Source organism: Lepus europaeus, chromosome 16 (assembly GCF_033115175.1).
Source record: "Lepus europaeus isolate LE1 chromosome 16, mLepTim1.pri, whole genome shotgun sequence".
NCBI lineage: Eukaryota > Metazoa > Chordata > Mammalia > Lagomorpha > Leporidae > Lepus > Lepus europaeus.
In genome coordinates this window covers 38430744-38451533 of record NC_084842.1, presented here as the reverse complement: position 1 = coordinate 38451533, position 20790 = coordinate 38430744, and the positions used below count along the sequence as shown (strand labels likewise).

The 20790-nt window shown below is 38.3% G+C and overlaps 1 protein-coding gene and 2 long non-coding RNA genes across 3 annotated transcripts in view; 1 reads left to right on the top strand and 2 right to left on the bottom strand.

The window, feature by feature from the left end:
* LOC133774874 (uncharacterized) overlaps positions 1-14483 on the bottom strand; it is a 147831-nt gene extending 133348 nt beyond the window's left edge. Inside the window, exon 1 of the long non-coding RNA XR_009868177.1 lies at positions 14209-14483. This is a non-coding gene — a long non-coding RNA (uncharacterized LOC133774874). The remainder of the gene's footprint in view (positions 1-14208) is intronic.
* Positions 9409-14112, bottom strand: LOC133774872 (uncharacterized). Its single transcript, XR_009868176.1, has 3 exons — positions 13682-14112; positions 10064-10192; positions 9409-9617 (listed from the first exon to the last, which is right to left on the bottom strand). It is a non-coding gene; the product is annotated as an uncharacterized LOC133774872 (long non-coding RNA).
* GALNTL6 (polypeptide N-acetylgalactosaminyltransferase like 6) overlaps positions 14192-20790 on the top strand; it is a 1248724-nt gene continuing 1242125 nt past the window's right edge. The window contains exons 1-2 of the mRNA XM_062212832.1: positions 14192-14716; positions 15171-15476. Of these exons, the coding sequence (XP_062068816.1) occupies positions 15339-15476 (138 nt within the window). The 5' untranslated portion in view covers positions 14192-14716; positions 15171-15338. The remainder of the gene's footprint in view (positions 14717-15170; positions 15477-20790) is intronic.

Sequence of the window (20790 nt, the reverse complement as noted above, 5' to 3'; positions counted from 1 at the left end):
CATTAGCTTATAGGTAGTGTGGTAAGTGACTAAATAGATTCTATGATCCTATGATCATTGCTACCTTCCTTTTCTTTGAAGTTCATCTCTTGGATCCTCTGTGGGATAATGTATCAGTTGACAAAATGTTTAATAAAATTTATAACATAAGCCCTTAGATAGTGGTGCTGATTGAGGTACTACAGCTAAGAAATGTAAACCTCTATTTGATTCAAGTCCAATTAAAATGAACTGCTATTTTTTCTAGGGTGGAAGGAGTCCTATGTAATTAACTTACTTCTAAGTGCTTATTTCTGGTAGGTTGGACATTTGTCAGTGACAGTAGTTTAGCATTACAGAGAGGAAGCCCATGCAGTTAAGTTTATGCACACTCTCCATTGCTATTACTGCAGACATTCCACCAATTAGCCCATTATGCCAGTGTGGGAATAACCAAAGATACTGATTTCAATTGGCCAGTCATTTGATTGACTTTGTATAGTGCTACTTCCACAGTAGGTGCTTTCTGATGGATATTGAAGTGCTAGACAAGCACAAGAGGACTTCAAAAAGTTCATAAAAACATGGAATTAAAATATAAGTTTATTCTGGTGAAAATAATTAAAATTTATACATATTTAATTATATGCATTTCCAGTGAAGATTTTGAAGATTTCTCATTTAATCACAATTTGTTTGCACTTTCATTGAACATATGTATATTTTCTATCATGCTCTTTCTGATATTTCAGGATTTCTACTTCTGGGTCTCTAACAGCCAAACCAATTTCCTTTTACAATAGATTTTGTTATATTTTCTTACCTCAGGCTGCTCTTTCCACACAAAGTGAATTACTTGTTGCACTGCCTAAGCTTCTGTTTACTGAAGGACTTCTTACTGTTGAATTTTAGAAATGCCCTGAGTTATTCAGCAGCAGCAACCCAAATTTAGCTGCTACCCACATACCATACTGGTCATCTAAAAACCAAGCCTAAACACATCCTCTTTCATCAAAAGTGTGGTCACAGCTGAGAGGTGGTATAAATGTATTGGTGTAATAGTGCTGGGTGGCATAGATGTCTCGGTGACATGTTTGCATAGTTTATTATAGTTTGTGTCCTTGGCCCTAGACTTACTGTGACCAATTCCAGTCAGGGAATAAATATACTGTAGAAAAATTTTGCCAAAGCTACCTGATCCTTTGACTTGATGGTTCAAAAAAAAAAAAAAAAAAAGCATGTGATGGAAAGTTATAAGAACATGGTCACTTGATGTTCTATGGTCATATGGTCAAGTGCTATCACTGGTCTGTCCTACTATACATAAGGAATTGTTTTGTCAAGAAAAATATTATTTTCTGTGCTGAGGCTATGTTATGAATCACTTAATGTGGTTTCCCATTGAATGTCACACACTACTTTTTTTTCCTAGCAGCAATATTTCTTGTGCCATAACATACTAGGTTTTACGGCCAGAGCTGCTGAACTATTTGCTCCACTATTAAGACCTGCTGGGGTGCCTGTTTCTGCTCTGTGTCTGCTCAAAGCTGGCATTCTTCCTTGTCCATTAGTAGGGCTTGGACCAATATTCCCAAGTGGAATATTCTATCTCAACAATTCAGGGGGCCTGGAGCCAGCATTGTGCTACAGCGAGTAAGGCTTTTACCTGCAACACCGCCATCTTATATGGCACCAGTCTGAGTCCCAGCTGCTCCACTTCTGATCCAGCTTCCTGCTAATGGTTTGGGAAATCAGCTGAGGATGGCCTAAGCTGTTAGGCCCCTGCACTCATGTGGGAGACTTGGAAGAAATTCCTGGCTCCTGGTTTAAGCCTGGCCTAGGCCTGGCCATTGCAGCCATGTGAAGAGTGAACCAGCAGATGGAAGATCTCTCTTCTTTGTATCTCCCTCTGTCTCTGTAACTCTGTCTTTCAAATACATAAATAAATCTTTGAAAAAAGAATTCAAGGGGCTTACCTGGCGTAGTGCCTTTTTAAGGGGTGAGAGATATGAAATCTCATAATTTGTTCTTTACTTTAGAGGTATGAGATATAATAAGTAGATTCTTTCCTTGCAATCTCAGAATATAGAATGTAAAATCTCACTGATATTACAGGCTTCTCAACATTTATGGAAACTTTTTTTTCCCTCTCTTCTAGATCTTATTTGTCCTATCACATGTTTTTAACAGGTTGCCATTTGCTTATTCAAATCAATTAGTATGACATCATTGCTTACTGAATAAACCGGGATGGCACAGTTTACTCTGGACTATATCTTTATAGAATGAGGAGTCTTAACATAGCCCTGGGGCAACAAGGTAAATGTGTTCTATTCTGCTCCCCATGTGTATATGAACTACTGTTTCTTTTTTATTTTCTAATGAGGATTCATCAGATTAATGGATGCATATGTTGTACCTGAGAACATATTTACTTGCTGCAGCAAAATTCTTCTGATATGTTAATACAAATTAGGATAGCTAATTTCCTCTCAAACAAAATTGAAAAGAACTGAAGATATTACAAAATAAATTACATAGGTTCCATGAATTATTTGTACTAAATACATCATAATGAAATATTGAAAATGCTGTCAAGTGAAAAAGGAAATGGACTGATATTTTGTTGGCAATAGGCATGTAATCAGAACTGATTTACAAGGAGTTGGATTTTATTTCAATATACAGAACAATTTTGTAGTTGTGTTGTACATGGATGGAATGAGTAACTTGGGAGGGAGACCATTCTTTGATATTACAAGTTTTTTCACAAGAGTTTGACAACCTCTTGGAATAAGTAGGTGTAGTTTCAGCCACAGAATGATGTTTTATGTAATTTGTTTTTGAAGATATTTCTAAAACTGAGATTACAGAGGTCTAATATATTCTCTTCAGGCAACGATGAGTTTCAGATATTCATTTATATGTGTTTCCATTCCAAAAAGATGTATTGAACATTTATAGTATGCTACATTTTGTTAGATGTGTTGTCTCAGATAATGATAAAAATTATCTATTGTTTGATGAATATATCATATTTTAAATCACCATGAGATTTTGAATCTTGAATGTGAATCTGTAGATGTGCTTGCATTTATGCATATATACACATTTAATGTTCTAAATATATACTTCAGTTTATTCACATGAGACGGAAGGGTGTTCATGAATAAATATTTTAAAGCTAAGGTACTATTTACAACCTGGCTAATGAGGTGTGTTTACAATTTGGTAAATTTTGCCAGTTAAAAGATATAGTGAGGTTACTCCTTGGTGTATTGTGGTAAAACTGTTAGCATCTGTTTGTTGTCTCCTCCTTACCAGATGTCTTAGTCAGTTTGTACTGCTCTAACAGAACACCACAGACAGTAATTTATACAGAACAGAAATTTATTTTTCAACTGTTCTGGAAGATGAGACAAAGTCCATCAAGGTGCAGGCCAATTCTGTAGACTGGTGAGCAAAGCTCTGTGCTTCCAAGACAGAGTCTTGGTGCTGCATCTCCTGGATGGGAGGAACTCTGTGTCTTCCCACCATGGCAGAAAGCCTAAGGCCTCTTTTATAAGGAACTTAATGCTGCTCACAAGGGAAGGAGTCCTCATGATCTAATCATGTCTGGCCATTAAGTTTTAGCATTGAATTTAGCAGGGGGCAGGGAGGGGACACATTTAAAACTTAGCTCAAGCTTTAAAGAATGATACTGTTTTGACATTGTTCATGAATTGCAACAGACAAATCTAGTCTTCAAATTCTTGCAATTGTTTCTCGGTAAAGACCCAGACAAAAACCTGGTTCTTAATGCCTTCAACTGCAAGAAAATATAAGGTACCTTTACGAACCTGATTCAATATAATGTCAAAATTCTTTTCCTGAAACTTCTGTTGAAGTATTTATTTAAAGGAAAAGAAACCATTTCGTTCAAATGTAAGTACATCATATTATAGAAAGCAAATATTTTGAAAGACTATAACCTGAATTTTTAAATTAATCAGGATTATGTATATTTTACTAAGATTAAAATTAATTAATTAGTGTCAGCAAAATACTTACACTTCTGCTTTTAATATTGTGAAATAGGATGTTAGAAACAAAGATATACATATTTATTGCCCACATATGTTATGCACTGGATAAGTGACTTTTGCAAGTTGCTTTACCCTCATTTGTAGAACAGAAATAATTTTGACTAAAATTATATATGATACAAGAGTGTTATAAGGATAAAATTGGATAATAAATGTAATATATAATTAGCAATGTATTTGACACAGGATACAAATTGACCAACCAGTAGTATAGATAACTTATGATAAATTATCATTAGTAACAATAGTACTCTATTATTAAAATTAGAATATTGATTATTTAGTAGTACACTAAAAGTTTCCTAGCCATGATGAAGATATTAATAGGTTCGATTTGGGGAAAAATTGTTTCCTCCATTTTAGAAATTGACTATTGAATTAAATGTAATTCTCTTCCAATTTATAAGAGGAATTTGATGATAAGGGTATAATTAATGCATGAGATTCCAATATCCACATCCTTGTTTTGATTCCATTCTGTATATATAAATGAAACTTCATAATAGAAAAGTTCTTAATGTTTCAGAAAACATCTTTATCTCTATTATCTTTATTCTCACAATAACCCATGAACTAGAGAATGATTTTCCTTTTCCAAAGTTTTATGAGGTGTTGAGGATATTTATATATCTTTTCAAGATCATTCAAGTTGTAAATAATGCATATGGGACTGAAAAATTTACTTTCCTGTCTTCCTTGCTCTTTCTGCTACCACTGTTATGACTGCTCACAACCTCAGAGTTTCTCAAAGGGATATCTCAAGAGATATATTCCTGGTAGAGAAGTTGATGATCTCACATGGTATGATTATAAATGATTTAGTGTATGAGAGTCATTAATGTTATTAATGTAATTCATAGGCATGTCAGTTAAATTTTGTTGAGTACATCAGTAAGTGACTTGGTATCAACCCTCTAGTTAGTCAGACAGGATCAGGAGGCAAGGGTGGTTCTCCTAATAACTTTGTAACCTTCTTAAAGTGCTGCCATTGGAAGTTTGAGAGGCTTATACATAGTAAGTTTAAAATCCTTGGTGTCTCAGTTTTACAGAATGGAAGAAAATAATTAAAATTCTCATAAGCTAGTTATGTTCAAAATTCGTTCATTTTATTTTAATAATTGCTTTCAGAGATATAGTACACTTGTATAGCAAAAAATTAAATACTCTTCCAATTTCTGTCATTGAGATCTTAGCATAATTATGTTAATTAAAATTATTATCAAATTTATGTAGAGAAAATCCTTTCTAGTATCTAAACTGATACTTTAGGCTGCACTTGATGCTGGTAACTTTTCTACTCCCTAATGAGCAAGGGAATTTTACAATTGCTACATCCAGTTATGATATTTCCAATAGCTTCTTTTCTGACATATAAACTTCATTTGATGAAGTAGTCAACCTGCTCTTCTTAAGAAAGTTGTTTACTTTTATTGTCCTGGGTTTCCTGAAACTACACTGAAAGTACTCTTCAAGGTCTTTTCTGCTTCTCATCTTCTCCCCAGTCCTTCTTATTGAGCATAATTTTTGTTCCGTTATCTATCAGCACTCAATTCCTTGGCACTGTCTTTCTAGTTTGGCTTTAAATACTCATAATACCTAAGGTTACTTCCCTGCTTATTTCAGATATTTTTTCAAATGTTATTCATTAAAGACTTCCCACTAAGCTTTATTTGAAATTAGACTGTGCTACCTCCTGCCCTTAACTATTCTGTTTCTCTGCCTTACTTTATCCTTTTGTCTTATATATTTTGTAAGCAACCTTGTCATCAACTGTCTCAGGACAAGGATTTTTGCCTTTGATGTTCACCATTATTTCTCTAAAATCTGAATCATTTAAAGAATTTGTTAAATGTCTTAGCTGATATATCTGGATGTGCAATAAACTAGTTTTTAATGTATTTCATATCCATTGTATCAGGTGTGGTATTTGGCACTATGGTTAAGATGCCAGTTAAGATGCCCTAGTACCAGACTGGACTACATGGCTTTGTGTCCTGCTTTTGGCTCTCATTTCCAACTTCCTGTTAATACACACACCAGGAAGAAGAGGTGATGGCTCAAGTACCTGGGTCCCTGCCACCAACTACTTGGGTTGAGTTTCCAGCTCCTGGCTTTGGCCTGGCCCAGTTCTGACCATTGCAAGCCTTTTTTTTTTTTTTTTTTTAATTTTTATTTTTGACAGGCAGAGTGGACAGTGAGAGAGAGAGACAGAGAGAAAGGTCTTCCTTTTGCCGTTGGTTCACCCTCCAATGGCCGCCGCGGTAGCGCGCTGCGGCCGGCGCACCGCGCTGATCCGATGGCAGGAGCCAGGTGTTTATCCTGGTCTCCCATGGGGTGCAGGGCCCAAGGGCTTGGGCCATCCTCCCCTTTACTCCCTGGCCACAGCAGAGAGCTGGCCTGGAAGAGGGGCAACCGGGACAGGATCGGTGCCCCGACCGGGACTAGAACCCGGTGTGCCGGCGCCGCTAGGCGGAGGATTAGCCTATTGAGCCGCGGGCGCCGGCTCATTGCAAGCCTTTGAGAGTGAACTATTGAGTGGTTTTTCTCTCTCCCTTTAAAAAAATTGTGTCAGAAAAATTTCAGATATGCATTATGTAAATGTGTGGATAACAATCTTTATTTTCTCTATCTCAAAAAAAGAACATGCCATATGCCATTCAATGACTCCATAAGAATGTTTCCCCATCAATTTATCCTTTAAAATTTCAGGCATGATATTTTGTATTAAATATATATGTATAAATATGTGTATGAATAGTGTATATACATACCTGTATATATGCATATGTATAAAATATTTCCCTCAAATCTCATGTTAACATTATTGTCAGTTATTTCAGCATCCAAAGATAACTTGGACTTCTCATTGAAGTTGGATGTAGCTTATTCATTTGACACAAATATGTTAAAGACATGTGACATGTTGGCCGGCGCCATGGCTCAATAGGCTAATCCTCCACCTGTGGCGCCAGCACACTGGGTTCTAGTCCCGGTCGGGGCGCCGGATTCTGTCCCAGTTGCCCCTCTTCCAGGCCAGCTCTCTGCTGTGGCCCGGGGAAGGAAGTGGAGGATGGCCCAAGTGCTTGGGCCCTGCACCTGCATGGGAGACCAGGAGAAGCACCTGGCTCCTGGCTTCGGATCAGTGCAGTGTGCCAGCCGCAGTGGCCATTGGAGGGTGAGCCAACAGTAAAAGGAAGACCTTTCTCTCTGTCTCTGTCTACTCTGTTACAAAAAAAAAAAAAAAAAAGACATATGACATGCTAAGCACCTTTTAAAAGTCCAAGCATTTTTATGTGAGAAAATAAAGGTCAAATCTGTTAGGAATCTGATATGTGATCTATTTAAAATTATAATCCAACAAACTAAAAATGCTGAATTATATTTATGTAATTTGTAAACTATAACAGCATAGTTTGTTACATATTTTTATCTCCAGCAAAACCTTTCCTGCATTCCCCTAAAAACTTGAACAGAGAAGCTTCAAGGTTATAAAACTAGACTATCATCTTCCCCAAACTCAGCTTTTATATTTAGCTCCTTTAATCTTCTCACAATGGTAAAAATAAAATGAAAGAGGGGGAGAGAGTGGACAACTTTTGTCAGGAAAAAAATAAGATTTGAGGACAATTCGTATGTAGTTAACATTGTGGAATCTGGGGCAATGGCTGGGTTTAATTCTTGTTTTATTCTTACCAGCAATGTTTTGGGCAAGATGCTTACTTAGCTTTCTAAGCCATTAAATGGAGCTATCAACAGAACCTACATAATGAGATTATTTGTGAGATGAAGTGACTAGTGCTTAGACACATGCCTGCCATATAGTGAGTGCTGAACAAGTGTTTGCTAGCTCAATAAATGGGGAAAGAAAATACTATTGATCCTTCGTTTTTGGTGACTTTTCAATCCCTGTATTCAATTAGCCACATCAAAACTATTCAGGAAGAGGGTGGCATGGTGGTTAGTCACCTTAAGTTAAACCGGTTTCCCAAGTGTGCCTGGATGCTGTAGGCTCTGGCTCATGGCTACAATTCCTGATAATACAAACCCTGGGAGACAGCAATGATGGCACAATTAAGGGAGTCCCTGTCACCCATGTAGAAGACATGGATTGACTTTTCAGTTCTAGATTCTAGCCCAACCTCAGAAATTAATTGTGGGGACTTAGGGAGTAAACTACTGAATGACATCCTCTTTCTCTTTCTCTCTCTCTCTTTCACCATTCTTTGCTTCTCAGATAAAGAAATTTTAAAAGTTAACCAAAAATGACCATTCTCTTGAAACAAAATATTTTTTAAAAATGGAAAAAACAATTGTCTGTACTAAATGTATATAGTTCGACTTTTTTCTTGTCAGTGTTCTCCAAGCAGTTGCATAAAACTACATAGCATTTATATTCCATTAGATATTATAAACAATCTAGATATCATTTAGTATACAAAAAGATCTGGTCTTATGCAAATATGACATCATTTTACATAAGGGACTTGGGAATCCATGGGTTTTGGTACCCTTGGGTTACCTGAAACCAGTTCCCTATAAATACCAAGGAGTGACTGTTTTTTAGTATCAGAGTATGTTCTATAGGTAAAGGAAAAAATAATTATTTGGAGGAAAATTTGATTGCTATGAGTTCACCTCCATAAGGTAAAGATATTGTCTAGGTAGAAAACATTTAGGCCAAGTAGAAATAACCTCCTTCTTTCTGTTTTAATATTTGTCACCTTTTAATTTGTGCCATGCTTCATCATTAACACATTTTAACTCCCTATTGGTACTGAAAACTCTGTGCAGAATATTCATGTTTATATTCTTTGTCCAACAGCACCTGTGTGTGTGTGTGTGTGTGTAGAAATTCTGGATACTGAATAATATTACATTTTAATAGCTAAGCAGATTCTCTTTTTTAATGTTTTTGTTATAGGGAGTCACGCATTTTTTGTTCTGAAAATTTATCTTGAAAGCACAGAGTGAGGGAGAGAGAGAGAAAGAGAGGGATCTTCCTTCTTATGGTTCACTCTCCAAATATCCACAACTGGCTGAAGCCAGGAGCCAGGAACTTCATCCAGGTCTCCCACATGGGTCCAAAACACCTGAGCCATCTTCCACTGCTTTTCCCAGGCCATTAGCTGGGAGCTGGATTTTTTCCTATGTAGTAGCAACCATTATATTTCAGAAAAAATATTTCTGTAATATTATCTTAATTATACTGATTAAATTGTACAATTTGTATTTTTTATTAAAATTGCTATTTACTTTACCCATCTCCTATTTTTACTGCATAATCACTTTTTAAAATAAAAGTTGGATTATCTATTTTTTTAAAGATTGATTTATTTTACTTGAAAGAGTTACACAGAGAGAGAAGGAGAGGCAGAGAGAGAGAGAGAGAGAGAGATCTTCCATCCGCTGGTTCACTCCCCAGTTGGCCGCAACGGCTGCAGCTGCGCCGATCCAAAGCCAGGAGCCAGGAGCTTCCTACAGGTCTTCCACACAGGTTCAGGGGCCCAAGGACTTTGGCCATCTTCTACTGCTTTCCCAGGCCATAGCAGAGAGCTGGATCAGAAGAGGAGCAGCCAGGACTCGAACCGGCACCCATATGGGATGCTGGCACTGCAGGCGGTGGCTTTACCCACTATGCCACAGCGCTGGCCCCCAAATTGGGTTATCTTAACCAAAGATTAAAGCAAAGAAAAAATCCTAGAATTTTGTCAAAAGTGGAACATTTCAGTTTTTCATAGTCCAGAGATTTTTATTGTATCAAAGGAGTACAGAAGGCATTTCTAGATATACTATCTTGACAATCTGGAGTCTGTGCCTTGAGGGAAATTTGGAGAACTTCATATTTAAATGACAATAAACCACAACTTTTTAACATGTAAGGCAAAGGGGCAATTTGGCCTAGTGGTTAAGATCTTCCCCTTGAAGCCCACATCCCATAATGAGTACCTGGGTTCGCGTCTCATCTCTGCTTGAAACTCCAACTTGCTATCAATACATACCTTGAAAGCAGCAAGCGATGGCTCAGGTGGGTGGGTCCTTGACACTCTCACAAGACAACCAGATTGAATACTAGTCTCCTGTCTCTGGCCTGATCCCAGCAATTGCAAGCATTTGGGCAAATGTTCTGTCTTTCAAATAAATAAAAATAAAATAAATAAAACATTGAAAATAAGACAAACTATTGTTTCACTAATAAATTTCAATAATTTCTTAAAATGTCATTCATGTACTATTTTATAATCTTAAAAATGACTTTTTACTCTTACAATGTCATTGTTAGTTATTACTTTAATATCAGATGATTATCAGTTTGTGACTTTACAATGTTGAATTTAAAACACATACCCCAAAGATTGTTGGTGATAAACAATATTCAGTTTATGAAAGAATAGATTTTTTCAATAGGCCTTATTTTTTTCAGATATAAAGCTTTAAACTAGTTAATTTGAAAATGTTTGTTTAGACAGCAAAATCGTTTTTCTTTCAAATTAAGTTCTGTTCATGTAACCATGTTCTTAAAAGATAAATAAAAATAAACCTTATTTGTCAACTAAAAGAAAGGCAATTCATGGTCTTTGTACCAATTGAATAATTTTACTCAATACAATCTGTGGAGACATTACCCTCACTTCCTAAGGAATCCTACTTCTGTGCGAATTAAGGATGACCACCTATTTTGTTTGTTTAAATCTCTCAAGACATCTGCCTACATGCATCTCATCCTAAAAAGCAGAATTGTTTCTTAGGGAGGGAGGATGTGCTGATCCTGAGCCTAGCCTGAAGAAGGCCTGACCATTTCCAATTTCTACCTCTTGGAACACAGATTCTCAGGGTTCTAAGCCATCATATTTTAAGAAGTTCAGTCCATATGCAGGGGCCATGCTGAGAGAAAGTGAAAAGTTATAATTTAAAGCCCAGTGATGTCCCAGCTAACAGTTAGACCACCTTCCAGCCATGTGAGGGAAAAATCTTATTCCAGGCCATCAAAGCTGTAAGCGCTAAGAGCCTGTGTCTCATGAAGCAGAATCACTCAGCTGAGGTCACTCAAAGCACAAATTTATGCAATACAGCAAAAAGTTGTTGTTTTAAGTCTCCATGTTACAAAACATTGAGATAACCAATGCAGTATCTTTTTATCTCTTTCAAGGTAGGATTTAAGCTTTTCTAAATTTAAATTTAGTATGAACACATTTTTTACTTTATTTCAAGTACTTTTAAATAATAATACATTTTTTAAAAAATTACATAAGAGGCAGAGTTGCAGAGAAGAGAGAGAGAGAGAAAGAAAGAGATAAAAAGAGGAAGAGAGAGAGATCTTTCATCTGCTGGTTCACCCCACAAATTGCTGCAATGGCTGGGGGTGGGAACCAGGAACTCCATCCAGATTTCCCCAGGGGTAGCAAGGTTCCAAGTTTAGGTCATCTACTACTGCCTTCTTGGGATCACTAGCAGAGAGCTGCAAAGAAAGTAGAACATCTGGAACCCAAACTGGCACTCATAGTGGATATGGGCAGTGCAGATAGGTGGCTTTACTCACTGCACCACAATGTTGGTCCCCTGTTTCATTTTCAACTAGAGTTTAACTGGTTCAAGATAACATATATAGCTCTATTTTTATTCCATGTGTCCCCATGGGGAGCAACACATTACCAGGCACAAGAGGTTCTGGTTTCAAGTTGAATCATAACAAAGTGGAGGTGAAAAGAGGGAAATAGAAGGCGATCTTTTGATATAAGGCACATATTAAAGATATAAGGATTTTGGTTAAACAAGTATTATTAATCACTTTATAGGAGCATGGTCCATGTACACACACACACACACATTTATGTTAGCATTTAATATGAGTTACTTTAACAAAGGAATCTATTATCATTTAGAGGTTTTTCTTGGTAAACTCAACCTAAGTTATCAATTTTGGTTAGAAGCATTGTCATCTGTTGCTATTTCACATATGGAATTATAAAAGGAGCCCAGCTTTAAGAGAAAAGGAAAATTATGTTCTGGATCAAAGAAAAGTAAATATATTTAACAGGGAGGAAAAGCAAAAGTGATGATCTGGAGCTACATTGTAAAAGCAGAAGTGAACATAAATCTCCAATTTCTACAATGATTTCTGCATGCAGGCGGTTGATTGTGGAATTAGCAGTGTACCCATTCATTGTTACTCTGTGAATAGGTACCATATGCAAGAGAGTATTGTTCTTAGTATAAAAATAATGACGCACAATTCAATGCAATACCCTAGGGTCAGTGAATAGAAAGACAGTATGTCTACTACTAGTACAGGACAGTTTTTTTTGTTTGTTTGTTTTCTTTTTTTTAAGGTTTGAAGGAAAGGTAATACTTAAAATGCAAACGTTTTAATTGTTCTGAGTTTACTTTTGAGGTTAACACACAACTCTTTTTTTTTTTACTTTTTATATTATTATTAACTCTAAGACAAAAATAGTATTAACTCCATAAGACAAAAAAAAACAAACAAACAAAAAAAAAAAAACAAAAACAAAAATTCTCCAAATTCCTTTCCCTGAGCTACAGTCATCCCAGAAAACCTCTCCCTGCTGGCTGCTTCCAGAATTCATATTTCTGTGTTTCAGAACTGCACTTGTTTAGACAGAAAAAGGCTCCGCGTGTGCATTTGTGTTGTGGGGGTGGGGAGGATCCTGGTGAGGTGATAAATCCTTTGCTAAGTTGCACTTGTGTAAAATGTAAAGCTATGAATACAGAAGTCAGATTCAAACAGATTTATTAAACACATTGGATAGTATTTTGAAATGCAAGTGATCCACAAAAACAAGTATCACGACACAAAGCTTTATCCTTGCATCCAGTAGATATGTTTTGTTTAAGTACACTCGATTTATAACGTGGGGAGTTTCAGGCATAACTCTTCACAGGCGGATCTATGTCTTTCTCCAGCGAGATACTGGAGAGTAGAAAGGGGAGGAAGAGGGAAGAGGCGAGGGGCGAGGAAAGCGGGAGGGGTGTGGGGGAAGACTAGGAGGAAAGGAAGGGAACAGAAAACTGCATCTGGAGCCCACAGCTGCATCCATGCCAAGCATGTGGGCATCACATCCACGTTGTAACAAAGACAGGACCATGGCGTTTCTTTGGGCTCTAGGCAGGCTGATACAGTTTGCTTGCAAGCACTGTCTGTCGTCTCCCCTAAGCCCCCCTCTCCTTCAGCAGTTTCCAGCTCCGATCTCGAGAGCACTCAACGCACGGTGCTGGGCACGCCAGTCCCCTGGAGAGGCGGCCACACGTTGATGCGTGTGCGGCCAGGGGCGCTGGAGCATCAAGATGTTAGGGGGAGGAGGGGTCCCATCTGCGAGAGACGCCTCTCTCCATCCCCACCTTCTCCAGCATTCAAGGCTAGAGTGTGCCAGGTCAGAGCCAGACAGGTAGCCCCGCCGCTTAAAGGGGTGCGGGGTGCAGGCGCGCAGCCGGGGGAGGTCCGGTGTGGCCCCGCCGGGCCCGTCGCCGGGGCCCCGGGCGTTTGCAGCCCCACGGAGAGCCGCCTCGGTCTCCAGAGTGTCCTCTAAAAGCTTCCACCTGCGCACCCTGAGCCTCAGCCTGGCCTCGCCTCAGGACCCTCCTCCTTGCCCACCACCTACCTGGCCCGAGCGGCGGGGCGCGCGGCCCAGGGGAACCCCTTTCGGCGGGACGGGCCCAGCCCCGGGTCGCCTGCGCCTCCCGCGGTCGCCACGCGCGGCTGGTGGCGCTCTGGCCGGCACCACTGACGAATCCCGGGTGAACCCGCCTGCGGCCGGCGCCGTGTCTTCCGGAATCTCTGGCCGGCCACCTTCGGGGTGAGATGCCTGGAGAGCCGCGGTCCCTGTGGGTCTGAGGTGGCCCCCAAGCAACCTCCCAGCCCCTCCCCGGGAAAGAGCACCCGAGCAGAGACAGGGAGGATCCGCGTAGTGGGGAGCCGAAGCCTCCTGGCTCGTCCTTGTGCTGCTCTTCCCGACGGCGTCCGAGTGCGTTTATATAGCAGCTGGAGGCCGCGCCGAGTTGCCCACCCCCGGGGCGGCGCGCCCGCCCTTCCCCGGCTCCGGGCTCCGCACGTGGCAGGCACCAGCGACGTCTCCGCGGAAGGCTGGCGGCAGCCGGCGGGCCCGGTGCGAGCGCAGCGCGTCTTTACCTTCCGCTCGTCCTCCGGGCGTCCTCAGCCACTTGCCGAGCCGGGCACGGACTTCGGTGTCGCCGCCCTCCGTGCCCCGTACGTGCGCGGGAGATTGACGGTACTGCCCCTCAGGTGCTGTGGAGGCGTCTCAGGGCTCGTTCCTTGGCCGGAGAAGAATGGTAACATGAACAGCTAAGCGTGAGAGCGTCACGGGGGGAAGCGGACGAGGTGGATGGGCAGGGCGCTCACTTCGCCGAGCCTCTCATTCCAAGCCCCGCGCGGGTCAGCGAGCGACGAGGCAGCGCCTCAGCTTCCTGGCCGGACGCCGCTGACATCTGTCTCCTTCTTCCCGCCGGGCGCCGGGGTCGCTGCGCCGCTGCCCGCCAAGGAGCGTGGAGACAGCGCGTGAAGACCCGGGAGTGTGCGGACCTCCATCCAGACGGGAGGTCTGCCCCGTTCCGTGTCCCTGGATCCCCGCGGAGCCCCCCAGCACGCTGGCGCCGGAGGGAGTTGAACTTGAGTTCAGGTGGGTTATCCCGAGGGGAGCGCGGGAGGAGCCGAGGAAGGTGGTGGTGTTCCAATGTCAAAAGCGGAGACTTTCCCTCCTGACACTTGATGGGGCCCGGCCACCTCCGCTCCTTCAGTTCTCTCTCCCAGCCTGCTCCTCTAAACCCGCCAAGAGGGAAGGGGGCAAACCAGAAAAAAACAAACAACAAAAAAACGAAAAGCAAAGCATCATTTAAAACAACCAAACAGAACACCAAAAAACTCCCCCTTTACTTAACTCTCTAGCATGCTATTGACTTTTTCGTAACTTATCATTACTCTGTGAAATGATCATATTTTCTCCATTGCTTTATATTAATGGAGGTCAATAGGCTTAATGATTTCCCCAGTCAAGTCATTTATTTCTAAGCCAATAGTTAATGCCTTCGTCATAGTTTTCTGGGGGGGAAAGTAACTGTGCGTTTGTTCTGCAGATGGCCAACTCCCTCTGAATCCTGCAGACTGGTGCTGGGCACGTCACAAAAGTTTGTAGCTTCTCCTCAGTTTCTGGGGCTGCGCAGGGGAGACGAAAGGACTTTTGCACTGAACACAAGACACGGGGGGACATCTCCTTTAAGTTTTCTCCTCTGTTACCATTGGCAATGAAGAGGAAACAGAAGAGATTTCTGCAGATGACTTTGTTATTCATGGTGGCTTTAATTTTCCTGCCCAATATTGGACTCTGGTCTCTATACAAGGATAAGCACCTGGTGAAATCTACAGAGCCTGGGGAGCAGCAGGTAAGTACTATCCAGAGAAAAGACCACAGGAGCATTGGCAAGGCAAGTAACCCCTGTGCCGGCTGGGACACCAGCAAGCAGGTGTGGGATCATTGAGTTTTCACCCCAAGTCTTTACAGAGCTGACATCAAAGGGCTCTGGAGATTTAGAGATGTAAGTAAGCAGCTGTTTTAAGATCACAGGTGAGGCCATGAAGAACTTTAAAATAGAGTAGAAAAGAGAGAAAGAAGAGGTCAAGGAGAGGGGAAGATGCTTTTTCACAATTGGTTTCAGGTTGATTTTGACTTGCGGTGGAAGGTGGGAGTGGATTTTGCTATTAGTTATGGAATTTTTTTTTTTTTGCCTTGCATCTGGTTTACAAGTACATATTAAAGTGAATCAGGCCAACTTAATCATTAAAATTATGAAGTAGTTCTCAAAAACCAAGCTACAATTTTGTTTATTTTGGTTGTAATTTTTGCTTAGCAAAAGCTTTTTACCCTATGAAAACTTAAAGTTCATTCCTTCTGTTGCTAAGGTGGTGTGATACTGGCGGAATTACCAAGAAATCCATTCAGTTTCACAGTCTGGTGATAATAGTTTGCTACTGAAAGGTTTCCTTCACATTGGAAACACCATGTAGGTTGACATATTTTCTTTCTCCTTAGTAGGTAATGTATTAATATACATATGGCTTCCAACTTAACATAGGTCAAAATAACTGTCTTTCTTGATGAGCAGTTATGCAAAAATATCCTTCAGAGAACATTGTTGAAAAACTGTTTAATTCCTATTTATCAACAAATGAACAGCTTTACTACTTAAACTTTCCATAATGGTACGCAGCCTTCTTTATGATATTGATGTAACACATTTGCAGTTAGTGCTGTGCATCACCTTGTACAAGTCATGTTAATATTCTTAATTTCGAGGGTCATCACCCATGTGCACTATGTACTTTTCACATCCAGAAAACAGTTAAGCAGTTCATTACTGGACAAGAGCAGTATGTATTCACAGCAATTGAATATTTGCTTACACTTAACAAAGTTTGATATTCTTTTTAAACAATGAATGGTAACTTGTGAAATATGTATAGTTAATCTGCTTTTTCATTATGATAAGAAGTCATTACCAGTCTCTGAATTTTAAAGATTCTTAGTTCCTATAGATTTTTAGTAGGTTGGTATTATGAGGAAAAATGTTGACATAATTCCATTTAGATTTCTGCCTCTATCATCTTTTCTAATAGGGATTTGACTTTTGGTTTGAAATACATTCTGTCTTGTCATTGGAAAATGAAGATGGGCACTCTGCATGTGAAATGTTTTTCTATTTAAATTACTAATTTCACCAATGTTTTATATAAAACAGAATTTTATTAATAGTCAATACAGTCTTGATGTGAAATTTCTATTCCAATATTGGTAATTACGAAAAGAAGAATTATTTTCTTTGAAATATTTGCTGGTATAGCTAATATGAAGCATTAATTAGTCATATTAATGAGATCTTCACAACTTTCACATAGATTCTATTGATTTTGACTTTTAATAAGAAAATTGTTTATCCAATGGCATAAAAAATAAAATGTGGCATTACAACTCCTCTGACTTGTCATTCTAATCTTCAAAGTAGTTTCCTTGTTTCTGGTTCTTCTGTAGTGCCTCTGGTACTTAATGTTGGGTTATAAAGTAATAGGCATGAAACGCTGGGTGTGGCAAGAGAAGCAACTATTTCTCTAAGTTTTTTATGCTGTGGCTTAAATAAGATACATTACTGGCTATCCTGTGAGATCCCAGTTTAGTAATCCTGTGTAAAAATTTAAGAAACCAAGAAGTTAAGAAAAGATAGTGATAAGCAATAAACTGAATGTTGGTCATGTTCTTTAGTATTTGTAACTTAAAAATGGTTTCAAAACTGATTCTTCCTTACAGATAAAAAGGTCAAATTAAAACTTAATTAGAAACCTTTTGGGAACTTATTGAAAGATTTCATTTATTTTGAAATAGGAAAAGTTATTAGTCTTATTCCACTATTTAATATGGTTGTAGGAAAATTAAGATAAATTCTCATTATTATATTCTGAATAAGTAAAGGTTAAGTCATTAATATATTTTGTCAAATCAAAAGTGATTTGTAGTGATAAATTAAGCATGCTTAATATTGTGATGTAGAATTGTGTTAATATATCTGTAGTGCCATGTTAGTATATCAGTTAAGTTTTAACAGAAATTTTTAATTGAAGCATATAATTTGACTATTCAATAATATGTTATATTAAATTTAGCAGTTTGTTTTAAAAATACATTTTATGATTAACTGCTAAATGTTGTTCAGAGTCATTTGTTATTGTTTTTGTCTCCAAGTAGTAAAGTGCTCAGATTAAGGATAATGTGCTAGTTGAAACATTGACAGCAATAAGTATTAAACTCTCCAAAACAAATCATGTGTTCATATTAGTAGTCTGCAAATATTATGCACAGAACAACCAGCCATTCTGTTTCTAAATATGATGTCTTAGTGGTCACAGAAATTGAAAAATCTTCACTATTTTAAATAATTTCATTATTACAGTGAATTGCAGAGAAATAGTTTATGTAAAGTCAAAAATCATTAAATGGCTAATATTTAAAATATTCTTATCTGTTATTTCAAATTTTATTTATTATGCGACTCTAGATAAAAAAAGCAAAAATAGAAAGCGTGACAGATATTGTGTGTACTTTCATCAAGTTTAGTATTTAATAAATATTTTTCTCAACTACATTCCAAGTTAATTGTTTGTATTTAGTTGCATTTCAAATGTGAGATTTATTATAACACAGCATAATATTTAAATATTTGTCCTATCAATGATGTGGAAAAGCTAAAACATGAAATAATAATTCCAAATTATTCATCTAATTTTCATCTAATCAATTTACTCATGGTTTTGTTTTTTCCTTTCCAACATAAAAAGAGGGAAAGATTGATAAATAGTTTCCATAACACCATCCAATTAAATTTTTTGTTTTATTTTATTGTTTGGTCACTGAAAAATCAAAACCAAGTTGTTGAATACTCAGACTTTGACATTTTTAGGTTTTCATAAAGAGTTTTAAATGTTTTTGTATTAAATTGACATAATTGTGTAACATTGTTTTGGTACTTAATTTCCTCTCATTTTGCTATTAAAATGATATAAGTATCTTTATGTGATTTAGAAATATATATGTATATCAAAAAGAATATTGATTATGAAGATAGTATTTAGCTGAGAATAATTGTTGTGTGGTTGTTGAATAGCAATTCTTAATTTAATTTCTCTTTTTAAACATTTGAAGTGCTATTTTTCTCTAATTTTGGCTGAATTAAAGCCCAATTACATGTGAAGGTACTTCAAAAAGTTCATGGAATATGAAACTAAAAGATAATGCCAATTTTCCATGAGCTTTTTGAAGTACCTTCATTTTGAAAAGTTAGTTAAGCTGCGCTTTAGGATGATACATAGAACAGCACTATCGTTTAGGACAGAACTTCTGCATCCGGTAGTATCATAACTCGGTTCCTAATCATTTATTAAAGTACTTGTATAAAAAACATACGTTAAATAGGTTGACAACATCTTCAAAAGTTACTATAGAAGGTTATCAACTAAATTGTAAATCATGAGTTGCAGAAATAATTTTAAAATATTCAGAATATGAAGACAATCTTAAATTTTTTTAAAATAAAAAATCGTGGTCAAAATTCCAGAATTTTTTTTTTTTTTTTTTTGACAGGCAGAGTGGACAGTGTGAGAGAGAGAGACAGAGAGAAAGGTCTTCTTTTTCTGTTGGTTCACCCCGCAATGGCCCCTGCGGCCAGCAAACTGCGCTGATCCGAAGCCAGGAGCCAGGTGCTTCTCCTGGTCTCCCATGTGGGTGCAGGGTTCAAGGAATTGGGCCATTCTCCACTGTACTTCCAGGCCACAGCAGAGAGCTGAACTGGAAGAGGAGCAACCAGGACAAAATCTGGCTCCCCAACTGGGACTAGTACCTGGTGTGCAGGTGCCGCAGGCAGAGGATTAGCCTATTGAGCCGCAGCACCGGCCTAAAAGTCCAGAATTTTAAATTATCTATTTTCAGAATTGTTCAGAAAGATTTTAGAAGCTTCTATTTGGCCTAGATTTTTTAACCCTATAGCAAAAACAAGCAAGTAAACAAAAAAATTAGACATTCTAAATCACTTTGAACTGTTGAACTTCCTTCTTTCTTTGAATTTCATTGTGTTAAATAGATCTATTCTTGCTTGTCACATTAGGAGATGCATGAAGTCCTAAGAGATCACACCTTTTATATGGAAAATACTGTGAGGTAGTTTTGTTTTTAGTCAGATCCACATGTAAACTGTGCTTGACAGTTGTGTGATTTAACCTCCCCTAACAAAAAAAAGTACCCTGAAGTATTTCTCAGCATCTTTGTCTAAATATTTTAATGTTAATCAGCTCCACACTTAAAGGAGTCTTTCTTTTGGCCGAGAACATATTTTTCTCCTGTAGGATTTTAAACTTGTTTTATAATATAAAGGTGTCAGATAATTGGTACCTAGTGTATGGGAACCGTCTTTTTCTTTGTTTTTTCAGGCTGATCACTAAAGCTGGAAAGTATGTGTTCTTTTTCCAGCAAGAACCTTAGATATTGCAAGAACCAAAGACAGGAGACAAAAATTAAGAGTTTTCTCTTCAGCACTTAACACACTAGATGTGAAATGATGGTTTTTGAGCCATACGGTTCTTAATTAGCAAAGATGTAGATTTTAAATTAGGGTTTAAAAAGGCCTTTTCCTGAATTTATGGAAAATCCATTCAGAATCACTACAGGATGGCACCACGCAGACTGCTGTAACAAGTGGCTTAATTATTTGCTGTGACCCAGTAGATCGCTACATGATTAGTTCATCACGTTGCCCCATGGGAGACAGAGTGTGAAACGCAGTCTTCTGTTCACAATCTGGTAAAAAATGGGATAGTTTTCTTTTTTTCTTCCCTCTGTTCATTTCAGAGTTGGACAGGCTGTGCTGAATCAATTAGCCTCCTATAAGTTTTTTCTATAAAAGAAATCAAATCAAGCTGGAATTTATAGTGAAAGGGTGAGAAAGACTGGGCAATTTAAGTGGTGTGGAAAAGAAGACTGAGAACTTTTTAAAAAAGTTTTGTCAGAAATATCTATAATAACCTTTAGGAAGCTTGCAACCATGTCCCAATTTCTAACATTTTTACACAGATGAAAGTTAGCCAAGGGGCAAGAGAAAAAGCATTGAAATCAGGGAAAAACATTATCCAATGTAAGTGCCATATAGAATCAGATTTGGA